Source organism: Hyaena hyaena, unplaced genomic scaffold (genome assembly GCF_003009895.1).
Source record: "Hyaena hyaena isolate Hyena2069 unplaced genomic scaffold, ASM300989v1 scaffold_2, whole genome shotgun sequence".
Classification (NCBI taxonomy): domain Eukaryota; kingdom Metazoa; phylum Chordata; class Mammalia; order Carnivora; family Hyaenidae; genus Hyaena; species Hyaena hyaena.
Window position 1 is genome coordinate 2256680 of NW_024080634.1, and position 17936 is coordinate 2274615.

The window sequence follows — 17936 nt, forward strand, 5'->3', positions numbered from 1 at the left end:
GCCCTCCCCCACTCAGGCTCTGTCTCTCTGTCTCTCTCAAAAATAAAACATGAAAAAAGTTTTTTTAAGGTAGTCACGGTACACTACACAAGATTTAAGATCTCCAAAGACACTGATCTAAGTGACTCTAACACAGAACTAGCATGCTCTGAGGTAGACAGCTCTAGGAACGTAGGAATTGGGATCTATAGCCTCCTGCTAACTGTTTTTAAAATAGTAAGTGATTGAAAACTATATGAACTAGATGTCCTGGTAGTAGTCTCTTTAATTCAAATATGGTATCACCTAGTGTATCATATTACTGTCAACTTTTAAGAATTAAGTTTACAGTCACAAGTATGTAAGTTTACTGAAGTAAATTCTAATGCAAAGATTCCAATACTTCCAGAAAAAACTCCACAGGGACAAGCTTCACTTACAAAGTGCGGTTTAAGACCACAACCCTTCCTCTCATCAGAGACGGTCAGTAGAGCAGCTTCCGTCTCGCTCACTGGGCTCAAAAGGGCTCTATCAGCAGGAAGGACACAACTGCCAGCTCTGACACCTGCGTCCACTTCCTGCCTGGACTCTAGCCCCCTGCAGTCAAACCTCTGTTTCTCTCCCACCCTCGTACTTGTCGCCCTAAGCCAGTGATCTGCCACGAGGGATATCCTAGCTCAGACTATAGCCGCTTCTTGAGAAATCACGTGATAAGAACGTGACGAATCGTACAGCCTAGACTCGGTGAACACTCTCAGCCTGCATGTGACCACACACTGGCTAGAACCCTTAAGTCCCATTAGGAAGACAGTCTAGAGACGTACTTTCTGACCTCTGGCTTTCACGTATTGAAGTAATCAACAGAGATAATAAAAGCTTAAGATACTCCTTTAAACATGCTATGCTTAGATTCTATGCTAAACCACAGCTAGAAAAAGGGAAAAGTGTGCCTTCTAATCCTGTATCACTTGAAAGTTTAGAGACAGGATATTCAAAGACTATTTTTTAAAGATAAAGATACAAAGTCCACAAATGCTTATAAACCAATGCACTGAATGCATTTATCTTTAAAAAAAGAAACAACAAAAAAAACCCCTAAGAGTTCATTGGAAAAGGGGATCCTGTGTGCAGTGAATTTAAAAAATGCAAATAAACGGCACAATAGAATGCAAAAACCTGTGCCAAGTGACAGGCATACTTAAAAAAAAAAACTTGGAAGAAATGAGACCTTCAAAGAAATGATGACCAATGGATGGTTTCTGAAATGGATGAAGCATAGGCTTATTTAGATGAAAACTATCAGCAGCCATGGTGACCAACTTTTATAGTTAAAAACAAAAAAACCTAATAAAATTTTGCGACTCGATGCACATTTGGAATTACTTGCAGAAACAGTTTAAAGATAAGGTTAGACCTGAACCATACAAAAGTAAATTCCATCAGATGACTCCCTCATATTCCAGTAATTCAGGGCAGGCCAATAATCTACCATTGTATAAAGGAGGACTTGCCAAAGTCTTATTTAAATATGCTTTATCTTTTTTTGTTTTCAACAAAGCCATTATGCCGCCCCCAAGACAGAATGCCGCTGATGAAGTGAAGAAAATGAAGCATGGCTTTTCCTCACTTCTAGAGTTGAACTCAGTGGATATTTTCTGAGAAATACAGAAATGATCTCTACAAGACTGTCTAGACCTCCCTAATTTTGCCTTAGTCAAAGAGATTAATATTTTTGCATTCTTACCTTTTCACTGAAACACTCAAGCAAGTCTTGGACATACCCTCGCATTTCTTGCAAAAATTTATACCGTTCACCAATACCCCCAGAAGACCCTTCTAATCTCTCAATAGCCCTGGTAGAGTCCACTTGGCTTTGCAGGTGTTTCTCATGCTGCTGTCGATTTGTTTTGTGCAGTTCTTTCATGGAGTCCAACCTTAGGAACACAAAAGGATAAATATAACACATTTACATCCAAAAGTCTATGCTGTCAGGACTCTTGCAATATTATAATAATGCATTTAGTTCCACTATTAAAATATAAAAATACTTGGAGTGGCATCTTTTCATCTGCACTGCTTTTGTCTCAAAAAAAAAAAATAAAAATAAAAATAAAAATAAAACGGCAGTTTACAGACTTCATATAAAGTTACTTGGTGGGCTAACCAAAATCTGTTTCGCTTTTCCCCCCATATCTCGACTACACTTTTTCAGAGTCCAAGAGGTACAAACTCAGATCTGTCTTCAACAAGATCATGGAGTGGCATTTTTTATAACTTTTCGAGGCTTCCACAGAAGTAATCCAAGAAGGGAGCAGAACAAAGTAGAAAGTCATCTTCTGTTTAGCTTTTGAAGGTGGGCCAGTGAATCTTCTTTGCCGATATTCTGCATCTGCTACCCCAGACTACATGTCGCCTGAGGAGGGAACAGAAAGCTAGGACAGGTCTTTAAGAAGTTGATCTGCCCTACCTGTCTTTAAGCTGTTTCTTTACCAAATCAATAGTAACGGGAGTCATCTCATTACTGGGAGTTTTGAAAGGGACTGTATTATCTGTTTTTTGAGATTTGGCATCAGATGATCCATAGGCAGTATAACTATAAGGAATGCCATAGGATGAACCATAAGGTATCGTCTGGTAAGTGTTCTGGTAGTACATGCTCACTTCAGTGGGCTGGCTTGCTTGAACCTAGAAAAGTAATGGGATATATAGGAAAACCAGCAGTTAATCATGACTTTGAGATTAAAAAGCAAAAACAAACAGCAAAAATTATATGCCATTTTCCAAGCAGTACGTTAATTGAAATAAATAATTGCAAAGTTCTTCAAAATCAAGTAAAACTAGGACAAGATGAACATTCTAACTCTTAAGGGATTACTGAATTCATTTCTAATAATTTTCAGGAAAACAGAACATCAAGGAAGTTGGGGTTGGAAGGGACATAAAAAAATAATCCAAGGCCATGATGTTATCAATGGAAGAGAATAAATGACTTGTTATAGTTAGAAAATAAACAGACCAGCAGAGACTAGAAACTGCCATCTAAATACCCTATTTTCTCAACATAGCCCAAACGCAGGCAAAACAGTAGGAACAAAAATAGTTTACATTTATGGGTCACTTCCACTGTACTACTTAATTCAATAAAACTGTTGTTGTAACTACTGAGGAAGAGATTTTTCATCTAAGTTTTTCAGTAAGTCTTCCCATTACAGAGAAATCCATCTTCCACAAAATAATTTTTAAGGTCAGAAACAATAAGCTATACAGGAAAGAAAGATTTTATCTAAACAGTGGTTCTCAAATTCAGTGTGCGCCAGGATGACCCGAGAGTGGTGGCTGGGCCCCCAACCCAGTTTCTCATCCACTAGGTCTCAAGAGGGTGAGAATTTGCATTTCTCACAAGCTCCCAACTGCCGCTGCTGGCTGAGGCTCACTTGGAGAAACACTGATCTAAGAAACCAGAAATTTTTCCATCACTGTTAAGTAGCAAAGGATAAAAGTTTCTTCTAAAAGCTTATCGAATATGTAAGTTCATATAATTTTCTTTATCATGTTAGTTGGATGAAGGACAAAGATTCAATTCAATAGGCAATACGTTTGTAATTTCACAACACAGGCAAAAAAAAGGTTTTTTTTTGTTTACTTTCTATTTTTGAAGCTTAACCTTTCAGTTCTTACCTGAGGGATATTAATTCCTTTTCTTATCTGCTCCTGTTCCCATCGGCTGAGCTCTTCATCTTGTTCTCCAGTTACTAAAGCATCATCGTCACTGCCCTCAATGCCTGCAGCCACAGCAGTGGGGAAAATTAAATCCCAGAAAAGCAGGGAGGGAAGAGACGCAATCCTGATACTTCACAAAAATCAAGCACAACTACTGGTATTAACTGTTTTACTAAAATGTTGATTATGATCGCCTCTTCTTTAATACCCCTTGCTTGTCTTACACACCGTCTCCCTCGAAGCAAAAGGCATTATGTAGTAGTAACATCTTAGGAAGGTTTCCTCATCTCTGTGAGCTGGGCACCAAATCAACAAAGGGAAGAACAAAACCTCAAAGTCTCTAAAGAATGTTAGGCTGATTGTATAAATGTACACATGTAAAGCGCTTAATACAACACTGGCCACACAGGACGTGCTCAATAAACCTGAGCTATCACAGTCATGCTACAGTTTTCAAAAAATTCCAGTCAGACACTGGTAGATAAGCAGAAACACCTCTCAAACACTAAACATACTTAAGTAAATGTGGGTTACTTCTAATCTGAATATAGTATCAAATCATATTTCATAGTAATGCAACAGGCTTACTGTCTTGTTTAAATCAAGTTACCTATTTCCTCGGCAATTTTTTGCCTCTGTGACTTTTCTTTCACAGAAAAAACTATGCGACGTTTCTCATCATCATCTTCATCATCACTGGCATCGTTCTCATCTTCTCTAACAAGGCGGCCTTTCCCAGGCTCACTGTCATGAGGAGTGAAATCTCCTAATTCTCGGGCCATCTGACGCTTTTTCCTTGCAGCATGTATAAAAGCTGCATCTGGAATTTCTCCTGGAAGCAAGTGGTAAGGATTATAAAATATGACGGTATTAGGGTATAAAGTTTTTATTTTCTTGAAAATATGAACGGTAAAATAACCTCACCAAGAGAGCCACGTCGTAGTGATATTCTAACGTTAGCTGCCCTTTCCCTGTTTGTGCCTGTAACCCAACTGACTTATTTTTAATTAGCTTAAATAGAACCCTAAAGTCACTAAAAATATATAAATATAATGGCAATACATATAGAGGGGGGATCCACCACAGCGGCTTTATTTTAATTGTAATTTTTTTTTCATTTTAAAGAAATAAGGAAAAGTAAATCAAATCATATACTAAAATAGAAAGCAGATAATTTTTTCTCAATTATATACTACTTTATTTCAGAAAGACCTCAAGGTGAACTTATACATACACACACACAGGCAGATAACCATTTTACCTATCCATCTTTATATATACACATATATATTTTATGATATAGTTTTATTGTCAAATTAGTGGGTGATGGGCCTTGAGGAGGGCACTTGTTGGGATGAGCACTGGGTGTTGGATGGAAAGCAGATAATTTTAAAAGGGTGCCCACAAGCTCACCTTAAAAAACTATTAGATTTATAGTACATTTCTCCTGAATATAGTTTTCAGTTCACCTATAAACATACCGAATATATAACACTGTACTTAATTCTTTTTTCATGTTAAAACACAGTGAGTTTTCTTTCCACGTTGCTGTTTGGCATACGTATAATTTTTAACGGTTTAACAATATTCACTGAACAGACAAAGCATAATCTACTATCTAACTGACCTTTTACCTACAGTAAAAATTAATGCCTTGCTACCTGCCTAATGTTGTTTTAATAGCTTTGTAACATCCCATCATGTAAATGTACCTCAACTTACTAAGCTGTTTCTCTCCTGTTAGACATTTTTTCTAAGCATTTATTTACTCAAAAGCCAATTACCCAGGAAACAGATTTGTCAATTATTTCCTACAAAGAAGTAAAAGGAAAGAAACAAAGTGTGGGCATAAAACTACCTGCAATTAGTTTTGCTTTTAGTAGCACTTCTAAAAAACTTAAAGCCTTAAACTGAAATACAGGAAGGGAAAAAAAAAAAAAAGACTTAGGTACCATTTATGCATTTACTTGAAGTCCCACATTGGCTTCGGATAACAAAAGTGCCTGACAATGAACCTGGAAAATTGTTAAGTTTCTACTTCTCTCACTTTATTTGCAGAAGGAAACACGTTGGCTGCAAACCAAGGTGTCATAAGAAACACCACTTAGCTAACTCCTTCCTTAACCATCTTTGCACACGGCCCATTCACGAGGGCTTCCTTCATTTCTGAGAAGTATCTGCAAGTACACACCTGGACGGAGAACATTCAAAGAAGATAAAGCATTTGAAAAAGCTCCACCAGCTTTTGGCTTTTCTTCCTCCTTCTCACTTTCCATATCCATCTCGTCTTCACCATGTTCACTGATGATAACTCCATCTTCTTGACTGGCGTCCTTAACGTGTCCTGTTTTGTCCAAAGGGGGTTCGTCTACATTTTTGAAAAAGTAATTAAAATTTTAAATAAAATGCATAAATTAAGAAGGCACTTTTTATTCGTTTATAGGCTCAACTTCGTTAGGTTTGGGTTGTTTTAATTGTTTATCAAAAACAAACCACCGAGTGTATGAAAATGAAATATCCAACAATAGGCAGTAACTAGGAAGTAAAAACAATATAGGGGTCACAGGGATGCACTGGAGGCCCGAATCAATTCTATCTCGAGTTAATTTCATCAAAATTTTACTGGCTTATCAAAATTAAGTGTTTCTTCCTCTAAACTCCCATTGGTACTGCTCCTATCTCTTTAAAGCATTACTTCATTAAACCCCAAACCCATTTAAGACAGCTTTCTAAGAGCAAATGCTTATGAACCAAATAAACCTCTCTGTAATGAATACATTAGGATTATCTTCTTAGTTCATAACTGTCACCCGTCACCTGAAGGGGTGAGATCCAAAAGTCGTATTCACACCATGCAGCTGTGACCCTATTGCCATGACTGAATGTTCAAGAGTCGATCCGTGAGCCAAACAGAGACAACCTTATTCTCTTTCTGGGAATCTGGAGCTGAGACAGAGACAAGTCAGAGACTGCGTAGCACTTAAAACAACGACCCGTAAACCAGGAAGGGAGCTGCACAGTGGCCACACTCTGCCGAATGGACAGAGCAGAGAGTTCTCTAATTCAGTGCTAATTCTCAGGCCATTCGTCAGACCAGCTGCAAGACTGCTTCTTGCCACTGCCTTCCAGGAGGCTCCACTCACCACTCATCTTTACAGGGTTTACTTTTCTTATGACTAGTCCTACTGCGCCATCAGTCCCAGGCAAAAATCACGGAAGTCAGCATTAATTTTTACTGTAAAGCACTGAACCTGACACACAAGAGACTATAGCACAATGACTATAATGAAATAGTAAAAGTTTATTCTAAATATGATATTTTTGTATTGTTTTCCTAGCATGTTTCCCTCCCAAAAACTGTTTCAAAAATTCTCTATGCTTCTCAAACCATATTCCACTCCCCTAAATAAGAACCTCAGGAATACCACTCCCTCATACATACACTTTTCACTTGACTAAAAATTAGGTCACTGTTTAAGGCTCTTTAGTGTTCTCATTTACCATCCTATCTCATTAGCCACAGCCTTCCTTCCGAAGTGCTTCCTGATGCTAGAGACTAAAAGTTCACTGTATCAGATGGATATGGTTAGATGAGAGTCAAACACTACCCAAATCTCGTTCTACTCTAAACCCACACTAAACCAATGGCTTTTAATAGAACCAGAAGGTCTACTAGATCAGATACATTCAGATAATGATTCCTGCAGATCCTAAAAGAGCAAATACAACTTCTGATTAAACACACACAAGTGCAAAATACAGTGACAGTGGGATTTGTGTTGGTGGTCACGTATTATCCTTCCATATGTCTTTATAAAAAGAGATGCCAAATAACCTTCTTCTAGGCTCCTCTTGTACTCTCCATTTCTTCTACTATCACATGAGGCAACTCGCTCACACAAACATTCTCTTTACCTTGAATTTGACCAGGCTCTCCTTCTCCTTTCTTCTATCTACAGACAAGGGTTTCTCGTTATCAAAAGAACTTCTTGGTATCGCAACGGCCTCTCTAGCTAATGTACTCTACTTCTTTCTCTGCCAAGCTTTCCGAAAGCAGTGTGGACTTGTACCTCCTACTTCGTCACCAACCTGTGTGCCTCTGCCTAGGCGAATGGCCTTTGCTTTCTCTCGTCCCAAGCGCCCGTACCAGCTAACCCAACAGCTGCAGCTACAACTGAGTCGTAAAGTAGTGTTGAGCAAGTTAGCAGAAGAGGTATCTTCATCCAAACAGACACAAAGCTTGACTGACGGACTTGTCTCTTTTGACAGATTCCCTTCTCCAGAAAGAAAACAACAGCAACCCTGTCAATGGCCACCCCTTGGGCCTTTCTTTTCCTGACCCTTTGGGCACGATTTCATACAACTGAGTACCCTCCTGTGGAAATTTTCCTGTCTCTTCTCCGTTGGCCTTTATGATTCACTTTAGTAAATTCTCTTCTCTATGGGTACACTTATTACAGCTAGAAGTCTTCAGTCCTCAGAAATTTTTCCTTTCTGCTGCTCCCTCATCAATTCCGTTTACTTTTGGTTTTAAAAAACATCTCAGTAAGCACCATATCTAAACCTTTGTGTCCAACTGTCCACTGGCTATTTTCACACAAATTCAAGTTTAAAGGCAAACCCATTACTTTAGGAATACCACAAAAAACAGGTCTTCTAAGTTGACAGGACCTTGATTTTGAGATTAACGCACCTCTGCCTAAGGAGAGTTGCACTAGAAAGAGTTCGCGGATTGTGAGCTGATTAATGAAAGAGCTCCACAATGCCATTAGTTCAAGGGTAATGATTACCATCTGTAACACACAGGCTCTACCTTTGGGGAGGACATTAATGAAGTTATCTGGCAAGTATGATATCAGTTATGGGAAAGTGGAAGACGGGTCACAGGAGACGGCCTCATAAATCTCAGACTTGCTTCAATTTCTAAATCCAACGGCAAATGGTCCTTTCTCACTTCTCCTGACCTTTCTTGCACTATTTCACTGCACACAGTTGGTTCTCAAGAGATTTGGGGAAAAAAAGAGTTTCCTAGACTCCAACATAATTGGTTCCCCTAAAAATACTCCTCCTCCCACCTGCGTTCCCTATTTCTGCATAGAATATGGAATTGTTCTCTCAGTCACCATGACACAAAAGCTCAAATTTAACTATTTCTCTTAAATCCAACATCTAAAGCAAAAATCAAGGCTACCAATTCTTCCCTTGGAACGAACTTTTCTCAAATAATCCTTTCTTTCCGTTTCTTCTCCCACATCCACAGCAAACATTTTTAACTCATTCACATTTTTCCACGGAGTCAGGAAAAGTCTCAGGCTCGCTCAAGTGAGACCTTTTTAAACCCACCATTAGTGGATCAAAGCTGGCCCTTTAGTTTAAACTGCTTCAGGCCTCCAATCTCTCCTTGTGCCAATCCATTCTGCATGCTAATACCGGGTTGAGGTTTCAAAAGCCGTTTATCATGTCACCATCCTGGCAAGCCACTGAACAAAGCAACTCTAAACCCCTCATTGGACACTAAACATCGTTCACAATCTGTCAACAATGCACCTTTCCCCCTAAACCTCTACTTCCTCTACAAATCATTGCTTGTGACAGGTGTGCTTGGTCTTGCCTTAAAGCACCTGAATCTTTGACAATACACCCATACTTTCCCTCTCCCATCTTTTGGAATTTAAATGATAAAAAAACCAGCTTCATACTCCACTTTATCTATGAGGCATTCCTTCCCCTGCCTCTAAAAAGAAGTGCACTTACCCTGTAAACCACTCATTGAACATTTTGCTAAACGTAGGGTCCAATTATACATCTAAGTGATGCTGTCTCCAAAATCAGACTGTACATTTTAGATATACTGACATACTTTTCCACATTAAGCCTGTGGCTGAGAACCCGCGAACTAATAATTCTATATTTAATTCCACAGAATAAAAAGATGTCCCTAAGGCTTTGCATTGGAGTAACTCAAGGCCACAGCAAATTATAATGGATCTACTTTCCTCAAGACAAATTAACTGCTTAAAATTTTTAAGCTTCGGTTGTAAAAGGATGTGAGAGCTGCCTATACGGTGTAGGCAGGGGCCTTGCAGTGAAAAGTCTTCATCCATGTATCTGATAAAGCTGCTACATGAGAAAGCATTTCAACATTACAATGAGGGCATTCCTAAAAATTCTCCAAGAATTAAACCAACTGTGGAAATACCCCAAAGAAAATGAACACTTGTTTCTATAAAATGTGCATCGTACTATTCCTTGAGCAGGAATAAACCTGTGCCTCGGGTTTAAATGGGACACTTCCTTTCTCTGGTCCACAACAGTCTGAACACCAGTAGAAAAACTAGGAGAGGATTTAGGCACTGCAGCTGAAACATTCCAGTGGGAATGATTCCTTTTCTTAAAAAATGTATTTACAGTGCAACTGTGTTAGAATTAAATAACAGAACTGTATCCATATCCACTTTGGATCCTTAACAATAACAGTCAACTGAGCAAGTTCAAGTTCACCATATACATACAGCAAAATCATTCAATCCCTGTGGAAAAGAGCTTTCATTTAGCTGTTTCAAAAGAATCCAATACTGTTACTTTGGTACTTACTGTCAGCTGATGAGTTGAGTTCTGTTTTGATCTTTGATTTTTCAAGATCTTCTTTATATTCTTTCTTAAGCAATTTTACTATCTTTTTGCTGTAACTTGATTTCTTCACTTTGAAAACTTCTTCATTTTCTTAAAAAAGAAATTAAATAATGTCTGTAGCAACCATTTTCAGGCAGTACCTTCCAACTTCCACAAGATCATATGTGCTTTTTCGCAGTCATCCAAATAGATACTCATACACCCCAAATCATTACATAATTTGAAGTTCTTCCAAATCTGTCACTGGCTCTCAAAAACCTGAAGTATGCTTCATAAATTAACCTCATAAAACACAAATCTGAGACGTTTAAAAAGGCATAACACATGCAGCTGTGTGAAGTTTTCATATATCCTATTATCTTTTTTAAGTCCTCTATTCCAGGAGGAAAATAAAACCATCAAAAAAGCACTTAGTTACTGCATTATTAACATATCTGAAACAAAACATCCAAACTCAAAAGGTTCTGGGTAACAGAGCTGTCAAGTCTGAGTACATCTATATTCACCACAAAGTGACATGTTATTTCAAGACTAAGCTGCAAGCAAAGCGCTTTTCAAAAATAAGTTTGGGTAGGTATCCACCATCTTCGATTTGAAGACTTTAAAATCAAATGCAAACATCTGACCAAATAGTTTCCGCGTTAAAAAAAAATCTGGCTGTAGTCCTCTCAAGCAAACGGGGCCAAAGACCAACTGTCTACCTTACTGGAAAGATGAAAGCGTCTTGTAACAACATGCAATAAGATGTACAAGTCTTTTTTTTTATAACCTGCACTTAAAATTGGCTTTCATAAACACACACTCAACTGGCTGGGAAGTCATGATTTTAGGCTCATTTATGATCCGAAGTCTATATCCACAGCAGCCTGGCTGCTCACATCCGAATGGATAAATGGCCTTAAATTACTATGACACCGTCTCTCTTCATTGTCCAAAAAGCAACGCGAAGAAAGCCAGACATCTGTACCCCTACTGATTTTCACGCGTTAGCAGAGGCTGGTGATTGCAAGGGACTGACCCAAGGTCACTCGGAACCGGAGCTTCAACTCCGGGATTCTGTTCCCAGAAGTAGGAAGCCATACTAACCCAGCCTTCCTAGTCCCCGCTATCTGGACCGATCCCCCAAGAGACGTGGGCACAGGGACCTGCACAAGACTTGGGAGGCCGTGCCTAGAGCAGACAGGGGACCAAACTCAAGTTTTCCCTGAAACACACTCGCCAGGGCGGGGGATACTGAATTTCCACTTGAAAAACTCGGAAAGACTGAGCTGCGCTCCCGCCCCTACGAGTAAGAAATGCACAGGAGGACGGTAAGGAGGAGGCGGTTGTTAAGAAAAGGCTGGTGGCGGCGCGAGAACGCGTCCTCCGCCGGGAGCAGAAGGCCGGAGGCGGAGAAAGATGTGCAGCAGGTCGGGCGCGAGGGGGCTCGGTTCCGGGCTGCGGGGGCAGGACGTCCACGAAACGCGGGGACTAAAGGTGGGGGCCCAGGGCAGGATGCTGGTCTGGGGCGCGAAGCGCGGCGGTTACCTACCTTCCTCCTCGTCCTGGAAGCTGAGCAGGCTGGCCCGAGGCACCTCTTTGTTCTCTCGCGGCCTCTTGCGCGGCTTCAACCCGTTGCCGGGCTCCGCGCCGCCCGGGAAGCAGCCCCCGGCCTCAGCCCCGGAGCCTGGGGTCAGCGCGGAAGGCGGCGGCAGCCCCGGAGCCTGCAGCGACTCCCCCCCAGGGGCCCTGTCGCCGCCGCCGCCGCCACCGCCGCCAGAGCCCGGGTCTTCGCCGGTGCCCGGCGGCGGCAGCAGCGGCGGCGGCTCCTGCTCCTCATCGCGCTCTCGCTCCTCCTCCTCCGAGTCATTCCGCTTGCGCACGTTCACTCGCCGGGCCTTTCGGAACATCCCCGCGGCTCGCACGGCGGTCTCACACCAGCTCCCACACGGCGGCCCCGGCAGCTCCGAGCTCGCGACGGCGCACGCGCGCGCTCTCCGGAGCTCGGGCCGGGTCCTGGCTTCCCTCGCTCTACCGCGCACCACCGAGCGCGCATGCGGTCGCGCTCTCACTACGTGGAGGGATCTCCGCGTCTCTCGCGAGAACGTCGGCTTTCTGCACCGTCCTCTGTCGGCGTGGAGGACTCTGGGCAGGGAACTCTGGGGCTCGGGTGCTAGCCGATGGGTCACAAAGAAGATCATAGAGACTAGAGGACAGAGTAGGCTCGGGCGACGGTGCTGCAGTGCGTCTTCCGCACTTACGCAGAGTAGTCACGCGAGGAAACCTCCCGCCAAGCGGTGGGAGGGGCAAATAGAGAAGAGCAGTGAGGGGGAGAGGGGAGGGGAGGTGGGGAGGAGCCAGAAAGAGAAAGCAGGTTTAGTAAGGGAAAAGTAAGGTTCCTGGATTGGGACAGGAATTTAGCCGTGATATGGTAATTTTTACTAAGTCTCTTGAGTCACACTTCGTATTTCTACAGCTTTGTAGCCACAGAGCGCTTCCAAAAGCATTGAATTTCATATATGATAAATGGTTTCCTGACCTGGTATCTTAGCCCCTTTATTTCACCGAAGGCAAGCGTGTTTCAGTGCTTTCGAAAGAATGCCAAGAGTACGAGCAGTTCTGAAACATGGCTAATTTCAGAAACGGAAAGCAAGTCGACTTGCCGGAGCGGGGATGGTTGTGACACATTTCAGCCTTGCGTCACAAACGTAACAGTCTCAACTGGCAAGGCCCAATGAGAGTCCTGGACTCGCAGTCTTTGCCGTCGAATCGGCCGACTTGAGGCCTTTTCCTTCCCGTGGGCGCGTGTATGTGAATTCCTTTTCATGTCTCAAAATTCAAAAGGCAACAAAGGGAGTTCGCATGGTGCAAAAAGCCTCTCTAGAAGCTTTCCAGTGTGGCAGCAGTTGAAAGTTTCTCATGATCCTCCTGAGATTTCTATGAACAGAAGAGTAAATATGTATATTTTTGTGGATTATGTTTTCTTTTTTTTTTATGTTTTTATTTATTTCTGAGAGAGAGAGATAGCGTGAGCAGGGGAGGGTCAGAGAGAGAGGGAGACAGAATCTGAAGCAGGCTCCAGGCTCTGACCGGCAGCACAGAGCCTGATGCGGGGCTTGAACCCACGAACCGCGAGATCGTGACCTGAGCCGAAATCAGACGCTTAACCCACTGAGCCACCCAGGCGCCCCGAATTATGTTTTCTACACAGTGTGTAAACTGTATGTTTAGCTTAACATAAATTGGAGATTGGTTGTCTCTGTACATAAAGTGTTGGGTTTTCTTCTACCCAGCTGCATAGCGATCTATTGTTGGAATGTACCATGGTGTATTAAACCAGCACCATAAAAATTGATACTAAGTTTATTTCCAGTCTTGGCTATAGTAATCAAAGCTGCAATGAAAAGCATGGGGGGAAAATGGTCTCCTCTGGAGAATGAACTAGAATTGGTATCGCTAGATCCAAAGGCATGCATTTGTAATTTAGCTAATTCTAAATTGCCCCTTATAGAATCTGTGCCAGTTTGTACTCTTACCAGCAAATAGGAGAGGGCCTATTTGCCTACATCCTGTCAAAATTCCACTGGAGATTTAAGTTCCAAGTTGTAGCAGAAGATCCCAAGCTCATCAAGAATTTCTCTGTCAGGCACATCTGCATCTTTTCTCTGATTTTCTTTGATTGGATTTGAGATCTGCCCAGCCAGGACCCTCTTTTGGAACCTGGAAAGGTGATTCAGGCTAAGAGCACCCTCTGTAACATTGTCTTCTGGTTAATAGGAAAAGCTCCTAACAGCTGGCTCCGTTTCTGCTTCCCTTACTCTTAAGTTCTTATATTCTGGCTGTTCAGCATTGATCAATGTTCTGATTCCAACAGAGTGTTTCATAGTTGAAATTGAACCCCAGTTCCCATCACAGAAGATTCAAATTGTGCCTGATCAGCCTCCAGACACCGGAGCCAAGAAACAGATTTGCAGTAATATGATTAGGGTAGAGGTAACAAACATGAAGTTCAGAGCAGAATGTGTTAATACCTTGGCTTAAAACTTCAAAAAGATCTTCCACTATAAAAGTGGTGGTTGAATATGGAGAACCGTCAGGTAAAACACATGTCATTTTAACATGAGCCAAGATAGTAGTAGACAAAGAATGTATTTATAACTTTGACAGTCTACCTATTTAGATAATTAAAGGGCAGAGTTAAACACTTGAAAGTTATTTTGTTGCCCAAACAAGCCAAAGGTCCTTCCGCAGAGGTTATAGAATTGTGGGAATTAAATTCCTGAAACTGAATAGCTGCTCTGGCTGCCTGTCAGCCAGTATATTATCCAAAACTAAAGATTTTATAAAATGCTTCTGTGCTTGAAGTGTTAAACTAATTCGTTTATTGAATATACTATTGTCATACTGGAATGTCCTTAGCATTCTGGGAAAACAAAGGCCGCTTACCTAGAATTGTTACATCAGTCCTTTTGTTTGAATCAATAAGTTAGTTCAGTTCTTTTTTAAAAAGTCATCTTTCCAAGCAATAATTCTGATTGGTTTCCCTCCCCCCACCAAATTGTGACTTTGCATGGATTAATTGACCCATAAATTCGGATAAAATAGGCAGACCAGTTTCGTGCTGTTTGCTGACTCAGTATTAGACTCTGTAGTCTAGAACAATGGTTACGAAACGCAGGTCTGTGGACCTGTGAAGAGTTTTCCTGAGTCAGCTGCCAAATGAGAAGACGAAGAACAGTCTGTCTGTGTAGAGCAGCCAGATGTCCTTTCTTGGGGAAAAAATGGTCCATTATTTTGAGACTGTCTTCTTCTTTCCAGGTTAGGATACTAAAATCTCCAGGTGCTTGGGTGGCTCAGTGGGTTAAGCGTCAGACTTCAGCTCAGGTCATGATCTCACAGTTCATGGGTTTGAACCCCATGTCAGGCTCTGTGCTGACAGCTTAGAGCCAGGAGCCTGCTTCCAATTCTGTGTCTCCCTGTCTCTCTGCCCCTCACCTGCTCACACTCTGTCTCTCTAAAAATGAATAAACATTAAAAAAAAAAAAGATACTAAAATCTCTCTCCCTCCGTGAAACTATGATGGTATATGATGGCATATGTGTTTGTTTTTGCATTCCTTATCTGACAAACTAAAAAGTAGTGAAAGCTAAATTTTTTGTTCTAAAACTTTTATTTGGCGGGTAAAATCTCATAGTCTAGGAGTGCTTGATCTAGGAATCTTTCTTTTCTTTCCAAAACTATAACTGAATTATTCTCTTCTGGAAAAATCACTTAATAATTTAAATATCCTTAGAGCTTGCCTTGCTGAAGGCAGTCTTGCATTAACTGAAGTAAAAGGGAAGCCTCACAAGAGAAGAGAGTTTATGTTTTGTTCTCTGCTATCTTCACAGGACCTATAGTAGCATTGGCATGCAATAGGCAATACATATTTGTTGACTGAATGGTACTAAACATTATCTGTTTATTCAATTAGTGATAAATATTTTATCCTATGTTGATATAAATTACCATTTTCTATAGCTTATATCCCTTTATTCTCGAAACAAGATTGCAATACGTTTTTTACAAATTACTGGGTAGATGAGTTCTTAAAGCAGTAAGTTCCCATCAGCCTTTGGAAACTGCCTCTTGTAGGGAGAAAGGCACTCCCCACCCAGGGAAGGCTGGAAGCCTGGGCAAAGGATGGGCACCTGATCCAAGGTGGGCCAATCAGATTCTCTCAAGATTTTGCACTTGAAACCCAGACAATGAGTCCTTGTCTGTGGCTGGAATTGCAATGAAATCAAGAGCCCAAGAAAGCCATAAATTACCATGTCAGTTCAAAAGCTGAGAAAACTAGTGTGCATAGCAGGAAAGAAGAATGCGCTAGAAAGTAAAAGACAAAATAGCAAGTGGGATCCTTATGTCTTCCTGGTTCTTGTTCTTAATGCCCTTGAAGCAGGACAGCACTCCCGTCTATAGGCTCCCTGAAATGCCCCCAGACTCCTTAGAGTAAACTTCTTTTTTCTTTTGTTGCTTTTGAGGATGTTTTATTGTTTGTGTGTGTTTGCTTAAAATGATTCATGTTTGTTTCCATTAGTTAGAATGGAATAACACTTAGGACCAAAGAATTCTAACAAAATAACTAACAGTTACTTTAATTTTGTAGCAATGTTAATTTTATCTGTGCAATTTATATAAGTGCGGGTTTTTAAAAAAATGTTTACCAGCTTAATAATTCTTCAGCCTTACTGTACTTGTTTTTAGAGTTTTCTTTTCTTTTTTCAAGATGTCCATACAGATACGTTCATTGGCATTTAAGTCACAACCAGATGTGAAGAAAGCTCTTTATCTTGCAGGTATACAGTTATTACAAGTACAGAGAAACAGTACCCCATCCAGAGCATGTGAATGATCCTATTAAAAATGTCAGAAAATTTCTCAATTCTTTGCCTCAAACTTCTACTGAAATTTTGTCATCGTATCTACTTCCACAAGATTATCTTTCCTTTCAAACCATTATTATTGATGGATTCCAGATTAAAAGATATAGCAAAAAAAAAATTTTTTTTGGCCATATTAGAATTTTCAGTGGAGAGATAGTCAACTTTTTAGAATGTTTTGACAATTCAGCTGTTAGGGTGGATTCCTTTGTTTTCTGCAATGACAGTTTCTTCAACAAAAAGAGTGAAATTTCTTTTCATCCGAATTTAGAGTGTCGTAGTAAAAGTAAACAATGTTTTATTTCCTTGCATGGAAATATTGAGCTTATTCAGTATTTTAAAAATACATCTCCTATTTAATCCAAGTAATTCTATTATTATCCATTTATTCAGCACAACTTATTGAACATCTGCTGTGTTTTAGGCATTGTGTGAGGCAGTAGAAACACAAGTGTGAACAAGATAGATATGTCCTTTTTCCTTCCAGACCTGTATTCGGCTGCTGGAGACAAACAAGTAAATAAAATTAATTACTAATTGCAGTTAATATTATGAATAAATCAATAGGATACTCCATCTTAAGAAGCCCAAATAAAAATGATAGAAATTTTAATTTGATTCATTTATTCCCATGTGTCAAAGGCCATTTAGATATCTTCATCATCAGTATATATTTAGGGATTTCTAGGATTGAGACAGAACGTTTTCATTCAAGATTACAATTACTAGCCTCAGGATGGCTCCTTGAGTAAACTCTTCTTAGAATATTTCGTGTAAAATGATGAGCAGTTGAAATCTTTTTCTCCAGGTCAGCATTTTGTATTTCTTTTTTCTTTCTTTCTTTCTTTCTTTCTTTCTTTCTTTCTTTCTTTCTTTCTTTCTTTCTTTCTTTCTTCCTTCCTTCCTTCCTTCCTTCCTTCCTTCCTCCCTCCCTCCCTCCCTCCCTCCCTCCCTCCCTCTCTCTCTCTTTCTCTCTCTTTCTTTTCTTTTCTTTCCTTTCCTTTTCTTTTCTTTTCTTTTCTTTTCTTTTCTTTTCTTTTCTTTTCTTTTCTTTTCTTTTCTTTCAACCTCTACACCCAGCATGGGGCTTAAACTCACAACCCTGAGATCAAGAGTCACATGCTCTCCTGACTGAGCCAGCCAGATGCCCCAGTATTTTACATTTCTAGTGTTACTCTGTGAAAATGTGTAATTTTGCACTCC

General features: G+C 40.6%; 1 protein-coding gene across 1 annotated transcript in view; it reads right to left on the bottom strand.

Annotated features, from left to right (window-relative positions):
* Window positions 1–12316, bottom strand: part of PAXBP1 (PAX3 and PAX7 binding protein 1) — a 33167-nt gene extending 20851 nt beyond the window's left edge. The window contains exons 1-7 of the mRNA XM_039228399.1: window positions 11864–12316; window positions 10294–10422; window positions 5891–6067; window positions 4310–4531; window positions 3658–3761; window positions 2447–2664; window positions 1724–1913 (exon numbers count right to left, since the gene is read on the bottom strand). Coding sequence (XP_039084330.1) covers window positions 1724–1913; window positions 2447–2664; window positions 3658–3761; window positions 4310–4531; window positions 5891–6067; window positions 10294–10422; window positions 11864–12221 — 1398 coding nt within the window. The 5' untranslated portion in view covers window positions 12222–12316. The remainder of the gene's footprint in view (window positions 1–1723; window positions 1914–2446; window positions 2665–3657; window positions 3762–4309; window positions 4532–5890; window positions 6068–10293; window positions 10423–11863) is intronic.
* Between the last annotated feature and the right edge of the window lie 5620 nt (window positions 12317–17936).